General features: G+C 37.9%; 1 protein-coding gene and 1 long non-coding RNA gene across 4 annotated transcripts in view; one reads left to right on the top strand and one right to left on the bottom strand.

The window, feature by feature from the left end:
- Positions 1-7389: 7389 nt before the first annotated feature.
- Positions 7390-11491, bottom strand: LOC122537856. Of its 3 annotated transcripts, none has more exons than XM_043671467.1 (5): positions 11333-11491; positions 10535-10685; positions 10345-10451; positions 10046-10091; positions 7390-8734 (listed from the first exon to the last, which is right to left on the bottom strand). In XM_043671467.1, exons 1-5 carry the CDS (start codon positions 11423-11425, stop codon positions 8286-8288), a joined length of 846 nt encoding a protein of 281 aa, XP_043527402.1. In that variant the 5' UTR covers positions 11426-11491; the 3' UTR covers positions 7390-8285. The 3 variants fall into 3 exon arrangements, with proteins under 3 accessions (XP_043527402.1, XP_043527400.1, XP_043527401.1); XM_043671465.1 differs by having other exon boundaries at positions 10046-10090; positions 10308-10451; positions 11333-11490; XM_043671466.1 differs by having other exon boundaries at positions 10046-10090; positions 10317-10451; positions 11333-11489.
- LOC122537857 overlaps positions 10354-12478 on the top strand; it is a 4915-nt gene continuing 2790 nt past the window's right edge. The window contains exons 1-2 of the long non-coding RNA XR_006308709.1: positions 10354-10479; positions 12029-12031. This is a non-coding gene — a long non-coding RNA (uncharacterized LOC122537857). The remainder of the gene's footprint in view (positions 10480-12028; positions 12032-12478) is intronic.

The following is a 12478-nucleotide window of genomic DNA, read 5'->3' as shown; positions in this document are numbered from 1 at the left end:
CGAATGTATCACCGAGCATCGGTGTATATACAGTTATAATTGCCGCGATTCCGTGCCACGGTTGCCAGTGCGTCTACGATTACCCATTACCCGGATGAATATCTCGGATTACGGCACGGCAGCTAAATAAATTACTAAAGTACGCCGGGACTCTCCGGCCTGTCTCTTCCCGCCCCCTCCGCCCTTCTGCTTGCCATGACCTCGCTCTGTCTCTCGTACACCGCGAGCACACTCGCCGGCTTGCATATTAACAAGGCGATAATGCGCTCGCACCGGTATAAATCTGCCAGTGTGTGTCGGCCGGCCACGATTCTCGATTCTCGATTCTCGATCGGCGAGCGCGCATCGCACGGCCATCGCATAGAGAGAGAGAGAGAGAGAGAGAGAGAGAGAGAGAGATGAGCTTCGATCTCCATTTGGTAACGAGGAAGCGCCCCTTTGTACGCGCGCTCTCTCGTCCACGATTCTCTCCGAGAGAGGAAGAAGGCACGCGGTCACCGCCAGTTTATACCGCGCGACGAGCGTAAATTTCACCGGCGGTTATATTTTTGCGTAACGCGACAGGGCCTCGTGTACGCGCGGCTAGTTATACGGTAACGTTCGCCCCGTTATGAAAGGTTTATTAATTCGAGCGTACGCGTCTCATCTCGCGGTGCTTCTCCTATCCTCTATCCTCCGTTCTCTGCGTCGCTGGCTGAGTCGCCCCTGCAACGTGGTTTCCTCCGGAATATCGCAGCATTTCGTCTGAGTATCGCGAAATTTGCTGCTGTAGCGCCAACGACGCCGCGATGCACGCATTCCTTCGCACGTTCCTTACGTGCCACGTTCCCCCACGTGCTCAGACGAACAGTCGATCGGAAATCACGGTTTACGGTTGAATTATGGTCCATCTCATTCAGCAGAGTGCCCGATCATCCTTTCCACAGTCACGCTAGAGCGTACAATAATTAATTGGAAGGTGAATGATTAGAATGATTAGAATTATTGACCTTTTGAGGTTAGGTGGATTTAAAAATTGTCCCACATTCTTTTTTTTTCTTTTTTTTTTTTTTTTTTTTTTTGACAGCTAATGCATGGTGGGATATTTTTTAACCCACCTAACAAAATATTATATTATACATACAATAATAAAGAATTTATTTAAACATTACTTCTTTTCATTTTAAGAAATATTTTATGTTTAATAATTGAAATAAACGATTTTTTCCTTTTTTTATATTAGAAAGAATTCCGCGCAGATGAAATTATAAAATAGTGTCTAGAAATATTCTAGAAGTAATTTAATTGTTTCAAATGAATTATTCAAATTGTAAAATAATGCATTTCGATAATATTTTTGTGTATTATTTAACAAATTAACTATTTATTTATAGCAATTCAATCAGTGATTGAACTTCCAAGCATTATTTTATAGTTTGAACAATTCGTTTATAACAATTAAATTATATTATTTACAATCGGAAAAGATAGTTAAATAATACATATATTCCTTACAATTTGAAACAATAAACGAGTGAAAATTTTTACATGTTGCGCGATTACTCTGCTTAACTCGATTTTTCGACTACATAACTTTTCTCTACATGAACTTCTATTTAATATACATGAATGCAGTTATAACTTGAAAATTAATATCATGAAAATGTAAATTTAGTTTTAGCCGATAAAAAATTAATAAATTATTACATTTGACATTGTAACATATTCAGGAAACTGTAACTTTGCAATAGAAATGTAAAACCTACTAAAGTATTGATTGGTATAAGAGAAAAATTGTTTTTCGAAATACTAAAAAAAAATTATCAACAGTTCCGGGTCACTGACGATCGGAACATTAGATTAACCTTGAGCGGTACGGAGAATCATTACCAATTGAACTTCCGTCGTGTACACATCGACCAAAATTTAGAAGTGAGTTTTAAGTAATATTTATGAATATTCTACTTGTTTAAATATTATCCAATATTTCTAATAATTTATTTGTAACAATTAAACAATAAATTCTCTTCTATGACATTTCTAAGTATTATTTAAAATTTTTAATACACATCAATGCAGTTATAACTTAAAAATTAATACTCTGAAAGTGTAAATTTAATTTTGGACAGTTGTAGATAAAAAAATTAATAAATTATTACATTTGACGTTGTAACATATTTATGAAAGTCTAACCTTGCGATAGAAATCTAAAAACTATTGATCAGTATAACAGAAAAATACTGCTTCGAGAAACTAAAAAAAAAATTATCAACAGTTCCGGGTCACTGACGATCGGAACAATAAAATAACCTTCAGCGGTACGGAGACTCATTACCAATTGAACTTCCGTCGTGTACACATCGACCAAAATTTAGAAGTGAGTTTTAAGTAATATTTATGAATATTCTACTTGTTTAAATATTATCCAATATTTCTAATAATTTATTTGTAACAATTAAACAATAAATTCTCTACTATAAAATTTCTAAGTTCTATTTAAAATTTTTAATCATTTGTAGTAAAATTCTAAGAAATTTTCATTATCTGTATCGTGTCATTAACGACCGAAAGATCAGCTTAATGTCAATCGATACGGAGTAATGTCAATTACGAATTGAAATTCTGTCGTGTCCATCGACCAAAAATTAGCAGAAAACTTTTAAATAATATGTCTGCAACCAAATCTCAATCTACAATTCCGACTTCAACGATTGGTAAGTTACATGGTTTGGTTTCTTTGGTGTTGGGATAATACTTGATCATGATTATTTGAACTTGAATACGAGTTCAATTTCCATGACTTATATCGTAGTCGTACAAGATATACTTTATTAGTTACCATTCCTTAACAATTACCGTGAAATACGTTACCAGAATTTCTCTTTGAATCTAAAATTTGAAAAATAATTTAGTTCTTTACTATTAATTAGAATAGTTCTTTACTATTATTCAAACAAGAATAATTCTTCAATATTTTAAATAGACATTATATCGATCAAACAATTATGCCTTATTTTACGAATTCTTTACTTAAATTCAATACAAGTTGAAACTTGTGTGAGAAATATATGAAATAGTACTGATTTACAATACACTATAATGAGACTCGTGCGTAGTCACCTCCACGTGGTGGGTCTTGGTAATTGATATCGTTTTACAAACATTAAAGTTTAATGTTTGTAAAACATTATCAAGCTAAGTTGTAAAACGGTAAACGATAAACTTTAATGTTTGTGACACGATATCAAGCTAAGAACTACGCAACCTACAATTCAGTTTAGATCTTGAAAATTTCTGTTCATTCTTTATTTCACAATCTAAACTGAACTGTAGGTACAATTAGTTGATAAGTAAACTATTGGGTCCCCAGCGGGCCACCGATGGACGACGAGGGATTTCGCAGGGACATCGAGGGATGCGTGCGTCTTAGCTTTAAGTTGCGTCCGTTTAGCTCTAGTTAATTATAAGATAGTAAATATGTGTAAATTCACTGTGAGCGCATTCTGTACAAAGACACGTTTCTTAAACTTGACACCACTTCTCTTCTCTTTTTTCGTTCGTTGTTACTGTTGTTACTGTTATTGCATTAGAGCAGAAATAGTTTTGTTACTGTCATTGCACTAGAGTAGAGTTACTTTTGTTACTGTCATTGCACAAGAGTAGAGTTACTTCTGTTACTGTCATTGCACTAGAGTAGTTTTTCCAACTTTCATTGTCCAGTGTGACAAGTCGAGGAACTGCAGCCCCGTCCGAAATGACGAGGTAGGTTCTTCTAGTCTAGCGTCCTTTGTAATTCGGCTCCAGTGGTTCTTCGGAACCCCACTGTGTCGTTGGAGGTAGCGCGAAACTACTTGCCTCTAAATGTTCGAATCCCGATTTAACAAACTGACAAATCGCGATTTCATTTCGCGTTATATCTCTTACAAGGCACGATATTGAAGCGTGTCAGTAGTTTCGTTTCCCTTATTTCGTTCAAAGTTTAATAAACGTGTCTTTGGTACAAAATGCGCTGTTAGAGCTGCGAATTATTGTACAATTATTGTGTAACTTTCATGTCAGATGAGTGTGTGGTTAGTATGAAAGACTACGAATGATTGCTATATACTGTATGACTTGCATCGTATGTAATGAATGTAATGTATGTAATGTATTTACTGTATATGATGTATGATCGTATGTAATGTATGTAATGCGTGTAATATACGATTATATTTAATGTATGTAATGTATGATTGTATTTAATGTATGCAATGTATGATTGTTAACGCGATCGTTGTTCGGGAGACAGAGTTCCATAGTTGAATCTCATGCGCTTTAGAGTTAAGATTTAGACATAAGTTTGAGATTGAACTATGGAACGTTTGTCTCCTTTGTTCCCCGGCCAAGTAGAACAAAATCTCGGCATTCCCTAAGAATGCCGAGTTATTTGCATGTAATGTAGGGTGGTTGGGATTAGGGCCAGGGCGGGTCTCGTGCGTAGTCACCTCCTCGTGATGAGACCTGGTAATTGATATCTTTTTACAAATACTGAAGTTTTGCGAACTTTAATGTTTGTAAAATTATATCAAGCTAAGAACTACGCAACCTACAGTTCAGTTTAGATCGTGAAAATCCCTGTCCATTCTTTATTTCGCGGTCTAAACTGAACTGTAGGGACAATTAGTTGATAAGTAAACTATTGGGCCCCCAGTGGGCCACCGATGGACAACGAGGGATATCGCAGGGACATCGTGGGATGCGTTTTTTAGTTAATTATAAGATAGTTAGTATTTGTAAATTCACTGTGAGCGCATTCTGTACAAATACACGTTTATTAAACTTGAAACGAAAATAAGGACATCTTCTCTCCGCTGTTCTTTCATTCGTTGTTACTGTTGTTACTGACATTGCACTAAAGTAGATTTTCCAACTTTCGTTGTCAGTGTGTCAAGTCGGGGAACTGCAGTCTCGTCCGAAAGGACGAGGTAAGTTCTTGTAGCGTCCTTTGTAATTCGGCTCCAGTAGTTCTTCGGAACACCACTGTGTACTAGATACTTCAGTATCCATTGTTGATAATATGCGTTCTTTTAATACGCAATAATGCCCAACTGTGTGTTCGAATAAAATCGTTATTCGTAAATATCGAATAATTTATTCGAAATGTTATTCAAATAAAATTTTATTCGAAGAATTATTCGAATAATGCCCAACTTTGTGTGCCACCCCTCACTTTTCGTTCAAGTTGCTTCACAACTCACTCTCGCCGAGCAACTACAATGACTTTTTATCAAACGTCCGTAATCTTTACTGGAAACGAGACCTTTTCCTCGCGAGAGATTTATCGGCCGCTGTCCGCGCGACGTACCAACCATGGCTCGCGCGCACCGGATAACTTTCTCCGCGCGTGATAAGCCGCGAGGTATAAATCTGAATTGTTTTTATAATTCCCGGGGGGAAGAGATGACGGTATCGAGATAACTGGGATTCTAACGAAGTCTGTAATTTGCGAGCGACGCCGCGCTGGACCGGGCGTTGGCAGCGACCCACCGAGCGATGAATCGCCAGATGAATCGCGATTTCAGCCAATCGACGCCAGATAAACGCGAGCTGGTATTCCTCGGTTTAGCTGTATCTCGGCGAGACTTCAACTTCTTCGTGCAACGTCGTTTTGTTTAAAAAAAAAAAAAAAAAAATCTACCAGTGTGCGAGAGTTTCGACGAAATCCGCGGTAACGCGGAATGTCTTGCACTCCGCTTGTTAGTTGGAATCGAATTGTGTTACGCGGCGGGTTATTGTTCCGATTCTCTGCCTCGAACGAGATTAACGTTTCAAGAAAGCGCGGCCTGTCTGTTGCAACTGCGAGACTTTCTACCTGACCCATGTTAAACTCGGATAAACCAGTTAATGTCATTTTCTCGGATGTTTATAACGTTCTATCGAAATCAATTGTACGTTGGGTTTGTTCTGCCAACGTCGGTCAATAGGAAGCAAGCTCCGAAGCGTTCTACCAGCCTCGCTGGTCTATTGTCTGCCGTGGCCTCTCACAAAGGTCAATACGTGATTAATAAACCGAATGTTTCGGAACGTACGAAATTGAAACGCGTTTCGAGCGCGTTGTATTTTACGCAGCGTTGAAGGCTGCTCTCATCTCAAATTTCGGCCCGCGAAACAATATATAACGCTCCGTTTTTATTTACGTAGCTCTATATATATATATATATATATATATACATAGAATATATATATATACATATACGTAAGAACGATATTTTTTTCTCTCTCTCTCCAGAGAGAGAGAGAAAGGATTCTGGACATTGCGCAATGTATCTCGCATTGCAGGTTGACATTTTAAAGGCGTGCATTTTTTTTTTCTTTTTTTTTTCTAAAGACTGCAACCGCTACTTTCTCACAATGGCAACAATGCATCAATGAACGGGTTGCGTCAGTGGGCCTCATATTTCCGATGATGTATATCCGGAGACGCGTAATTGGACGTCGCCGCAGAACTTCCTACATGCTGCGCAACGTTCACATCCAATATAGATCATCCGCAATTGCAACCGGTAACAGTTCCGCGTTTTCACACTCGCAGTGCCTCGATAAACACGAAGGAACCAGTTGAACCGAGAGACTTCGCGATTCAACATCGTCCAAATATTTTCGATTCATTTCGTATTTGTTAATAATTACTGTCCAAGAATTTTTCATGAAGGAACGAATTTTTTTTTCCATCTGGAGTGGCGAGTTTGAAAGTTTTAGAAATTTCAATTTCAATTTATTTATATATATACATATATTATATTATATATATGTATCTATTATTATATATAGTATATTATATATAAATTTTAATTCATATTGCTTTTATATATTTATATAAAAATTTTTTATATATTTTGTATATTGTTATATAATAAATTTTAATTTATTTATTGCTTTATATGTTGCTTTTTGTTGAAATATGAAAACATACATGATTATAAGCACCTTTTATTATAAGCATCGGACATGTGTGATACTTTTTGGAGTAATCACATATCAAACATACATAATACAATTTAGTCATCGAAACGAACTTTCCTATATTTTCTATACAACGGTGGAATATTTATACGATAAGAAATTATTGTAATACAAAATTTTTCTTGATCTATTGCAATTCAGACTGGTTGTAGGTATAACTGTTGATTTCTTACAAATTTGAAAAATTAAGTTAGACCAAGCTTGAAAAATCAAAGTTTGTTTGAAAAAAAAAAAAAGACATTCTAAGCTCTCGTCAAAATGTTACCAGGAAATTCGAAAAAGATTCTATTTCAAAACGAATCGACGGACTCGGAAAATAATTCGATTAATGTGTACATGTTTGATGCGGGGTCGCGATTCAGCGGAGCGGACTATCGTAGCGAAAAATAAACACGAAGTTGCCCAAACCAAGAAGTAAAGCATGTAATTTGTCCGTTCATACAGTATTAATAACGATGACTACAGACGCATTTGTTAATCATTCAGACGTTGACGTTTGGATATTTGCAAGCGGATTCTGTAATTATTCGTGTGCCTGAACACCCGTAGTTAGCGTACTTGACGCTCGCACTACGAGATCCTTCACGATCGTTCTCTATCGCGACGTCGATGCTGTTCACAATCGCTTACTCATCGATCGCAGCTAAATACGCGAGAAATCCCGACATGTTCGTTTCCTTCCACTCTCTCGGTCCCATCGCCGGCGACACCGATTGATACTTCAAAACTATTTTCTCCTGAACGTTGTGTTTTGCATGACACGTTCGGTCGACTCATCAGAGATACTCCAGCGAGCTTTTTTTTCTAGCTTCTCGCATGGAAATTTTCGTCCTTCTTCTTCCTTTGACTACTTGTTTATTCATCGATTTTTGCCAATGTCTCGAAATGGTTCGTAAAGATCGTCGCCTCTTCTCTTCGCCGTAGTTGATTCCCCGTAGTATTAAGAGCAGATCGTTACGCGTGACAGTGGATAATTTTTCATCGATCCCCTCGCTCAACGAACTATCTGTCCTTTCACGTTCGAGCATTCTCTGTGCGCGTGGTCATATTTTTTTTTTTTTTTTTACGTCACGACAGACATCTCCGCGTCAGCGTTTTCGCCGCTCGCGCTCTTTCTCTTCTTTAGCAGCTTTAGCTTTTCCAGACAGTTTACCAATCGTCTTTATCTCATCTTTTTAACGATACATGTTTCGCGATTAATTTTCATCACCTGGTTACTTTTTCTTTTTCTTCTTCTTCTTCTTCTTCTTCTTCTTGGTGTTGGGCAATTTCTTTTCTTAATCTTAAGATTGTCTGATACGTTTTTACTCTTCTGCTCGATCGTCGGTCGCTCCTCTCGCCGGCAGCTGCTTTTCGGACAAAATTCCCCGATCCTCGGGAACTCTCTCCCGTTCCCCGCTGTTTAACGACTTTTTCTCAATCTCCACGGAAGAATGACTCTGCCTTTTTGCGCCAGCTGATTTTTCTTCGATTTCCTCCGCTGATACCTGAGACGCTGCCGACTGTTTTCCACGGCTGGCACCTGTTTTTCCATCCGCCTCCGACGACGCTCGAGAACCAGCTGAGTGAATCGCGCGTTTTTCACCGGCAACTTCTGTCGCGCCGCCTTCTGCCGATTCCCGATAACTGTTCGCGCGACCCTCTATCACCGCGTTCCTCTCAATCCCTATCGGTATCCGAGAATCGTCGTTGCCGCTTGATTCATACCCTTTCAGCTGAGCAGAATCACTTTTGTCCAAACCTGGAACGACCCCTTTAAAAAGTAACAGCTTTCTCTTTATTCGCTCGTCACTTTAACCTCTTGCGCTGGAATGACGTGCCACGCACGTCGAGAATTTTTTGTCTCAAAACTGCAATATTTTCTCAATTTTAAGGGAACCGGACAATGTGAAATTTTCAAAAAATTCGATTTTTTTTTGTTTTGTTTTAAATAGTAGTTTGAAGTCTTAGAAATAAGTTACAAAAGGTGCTAGTCTTTAAAACGACTTATTTTGGGGTATAATAACAAATACGCCACGGATACAGAATAACTGAATTTGTGTTACTGTTTACAACTTTAAGCAGTATTATAAAGTGTAAATCGTGTGATTCAAATATTACTTTTGGTGAAGCGAATATATTAGGGGATTTGGATTCGATTTAGTTGTGAATTGTAAGAACTGTGAGCCGCGATATATAAGTAAAAAAAGTAAAGGATATATATAAAAAATGACGTTCTGAAACATGGAACGCGTTTTTCTCGAAACTAGATTTTTAGAAACGGTGTGCAAGATATCACGGAATCTAACCAACCGATTACTGATGAAACTTGGTACGTATCTTTAGTGTAACATTTACTAGGGATTGACGGTGGAATATTTTTTAATTTTTAACAATTTCAAAAAATACAAACGAAAAACGTAGAAATTTTTGGCATAAATTCGATACATCAAAAACAAATAGCTGCTATTTTCATAATTTTCACGAAAATGAAAATGTTGGATCGTCAGTCCCTAGAGAATATTGTTTACTTTCGAATTTTTTTTGCCGTTTTGTTGCAGCTAATCCCGTTTGCCTGGAATCATGCACACCGATAGGCAATCTAAAAAAAAAAGTTGTGTAAAAGGATGTCGTTAAAAAGTTAAATAAGAGCCTTTTTTTTTCTTTTCTAATGTTTCTTTTTACAGTTCATAATGTGTCAAAATAAACCACAAAAGCTCATGCCAATCAAGTATGTAGATTTTTTTTTTTTCACTAGCCCACCAAAGTATATGTAATTTTTAGGCCCGTCACACTTTTAGGTCCGCCCCCCTTAAGTATATTTAAGTATAACCCATTGAAGGCAAAACAAATAACAAATTTATTACTTCTCAATAATTTCTATCGGGTGATATCATACCGACGAGTTCAAAAAGAAAGCGACGAATTATTGTATACGGTCACTCGTTATGGTCCGCAATCAGTTGCCAGCACAAGTGGTTAAAAGTTAAAACTAATATAATTTTGTTTAATATAAACTAATGCAATTGTGTAAAGAATGGCAAAACTTTTTCAATGTCGCGACTTTAGCCGCGCTCAACGTTACCTGTTAGTTTGTCACCACGGTGCGCAAGGAAAGGCAGCTCTGCCTCTGAAAAAGTATAAATTACGTTTTCATCGGCCCTCGTTCTCACGCAGTGAATACTTTGCCGTGTTTTCGCCGGCCTTTTTCAATTTTGCATTCACCGATGCGTTTTATCGGGCATCGAATAAACGAGTCCACACGAGCAGCATTTGGCAAACGAATATTTACGAAATACAAAAAAATTCGTGTTTCCCCGCGTGTAAATATTTTCGGCGTTACGTACGAGTCGAATCTTGCTGGAAATTACCCTTGATCCTTTCGACCAATCCCTTGGCCGCTTCGACCACGTTCGAGATCGTCGAGACGATTACGTTGTCTTTGCCGATGAGCGATTTGAAAATCGGCGGCGTCGAAACTCCATCGTTCTCTTCGAAATCGAAAGACAAGTGTCGTCAGTTTCTCGTAACTCTCGTTTAATATTACTTATTTACGTATTATTTTATTTATTACCGTTGCTCTGCTGTCTCGATGGATCAGGTATCCCCAGTTTCCCGAATTTTGCGCTTTCTAATAATCGCGGCGGCGTAAATTTATCTTTCAACAGTTTGAAATTTTCGATTAAACCTTGCGACTTGTCCTGTCCCTCTTCTTTTGCTCCTCCCTAAATTAAATTAATATATATATATATATAAATATCTCTTTGAAATTTTGAACAGAACACTCTTCTGTCGTCTTAATTCAAATAGGCTGAGCAAAAGTTTGGCAGATGTTTCGAAAACAAGGTCTTCGGTATTTAGACATCTGTTAACGATTGTTCGAAAGCAGAAAACAGATTTTGCTTGTCGTTACTCAGCTTTCGATGATTTACGACCGAACTGAGTTCCCAATAAACGTGAGAAATCCCAACGAATGTTTAGGGCTAAACGACCGCAATTTACTTTGGCTGCCATGAACATGTTGTAACGAAAAAGAGGACCTGCTTGTAGAATGGGAAAAGTGAGGAACCTTCTGGTACAAAGATTGTGTTCGACCATTCGGCATTTATTCTAGAATCTGAAAAGTCGCGAGTTCCTCGGGATCTATCTTTAACAACTTTCAACATATCCCATACACTTTCGAAATACAAACTGTTATGTACTTTCAATTTCAACGCAGCTGAGGTTTTCGTTTTGATAAGTAAAGTACTCTTGTATAATTTTTTGGCATTAAAGACCTGACTCGAGCGAAACTTGCAGACAAGCCCTTTTGATTCAACGCGGCAGTGTATATAATCAGAGTGTGCGTTTGCGCGCTTTTGAAATCAAATACCCAGATATTTTCCAGTCCACCAGAGTCCACCAGCGCTGGATAAGCAACCACCCACGACACCAAAGAAACCAGCACTGTCGCTGACACCTTCATGTTGCTCCAAAGTTTCGACTACCAACGACTGCCAGCCGGTTTCCCGATTATATACTCCGTCTGACAATTGCAAAAACATCCCCCGTCGGACAGCGCGCAACAAGAACGTGAATTACGACTTCCTGAAAATAAACACAGAGATAACAGCGTTTAACGTTCTTATCGTGTCGTTCTCATCGATGCAAATCGATTTTCCATTGCGACACGTTGTCTTTGGGGAATTGGAATTTATCGACGCGATATTTATTTTTACAGATGTCTGATTTTCGTTTGCTCGCCAAACGTGCGACGAAAATTGATTAAAGCCGCTTACGTGTCGCGAAATTCTGTCACTTATCCGGCATTGAGAACGTAATTCACGTACGTTTCGATTAATCGTGTCCCATTTCACATAACAGATTTCGCATCGTAGTTGTTTCAAATATGCCTGCCGAAATTATCCCGATTTATTGTTATACAGGGTGTTTCGTAACTTGTGAGACCTACTTCTGGAGCTGATTGTACGCCTAAAAATAATGAAAAAAAAGTCATATAAATATACGTCCTGTCTGTCTTCGTTTATGAGATATAATGAATTTTATAAACAAAGCAAACTCTAGTAAGCTAGTTTCACCAGGGATAGTATATTCAATTTTCATAATAATCATAATTGGGATGAAGAAAGAAAATCCACATGTTATTGTGCAGTCAAGACATCAACACCAGTTTAGTTTAAACGTATGGGCAGGAATGATTGATAAATTTTTAATTGGACCTTTTTTCTTGATGGGAAACTAACAGGCACAAAGTACGTTGATTTTTTTGAGCACGCATTTACACGAAATATTAGAGCAAATTCCAGTCGATATTAGACTTCGTATGCGGTTTATGCATGATGGAGCTTCGCCGCATTTTAGCCGAGTGGCTAGGCAATTTTTAAATCAACAGTTTGCAAATAAATGGATTGGTCGTGGAGGTCCTATTGCATGGCCTGCTCGTTCTCCGGATTTGAATCCATTAGATTTTCATTTGTGAGGACATTTAAAATCTATTGTATACGCAACATCGATTGAA

Source organism: Frieseomelitta varia, unplaced genomic scaffold, assembly GCF_011392965.1.
Source record: "Frieseomelitta varia isolate USP_RPSP 00005682 unplaced genomic scaffold, Fvar_1.2 scaffold_936, whole genome shotgun sequence".
NCBI classification, from domain to species: Eukaryota; Metazoa; Arthropoda; class Insecta; order Hymenoptera; family Apidae; genus Frieseomelitta; species Frieseomelitta varia.
Note: the sequence above shows the minus strand (reverse complement) of the source record. Positions and strands in the feature narration are given on the sequence as shown.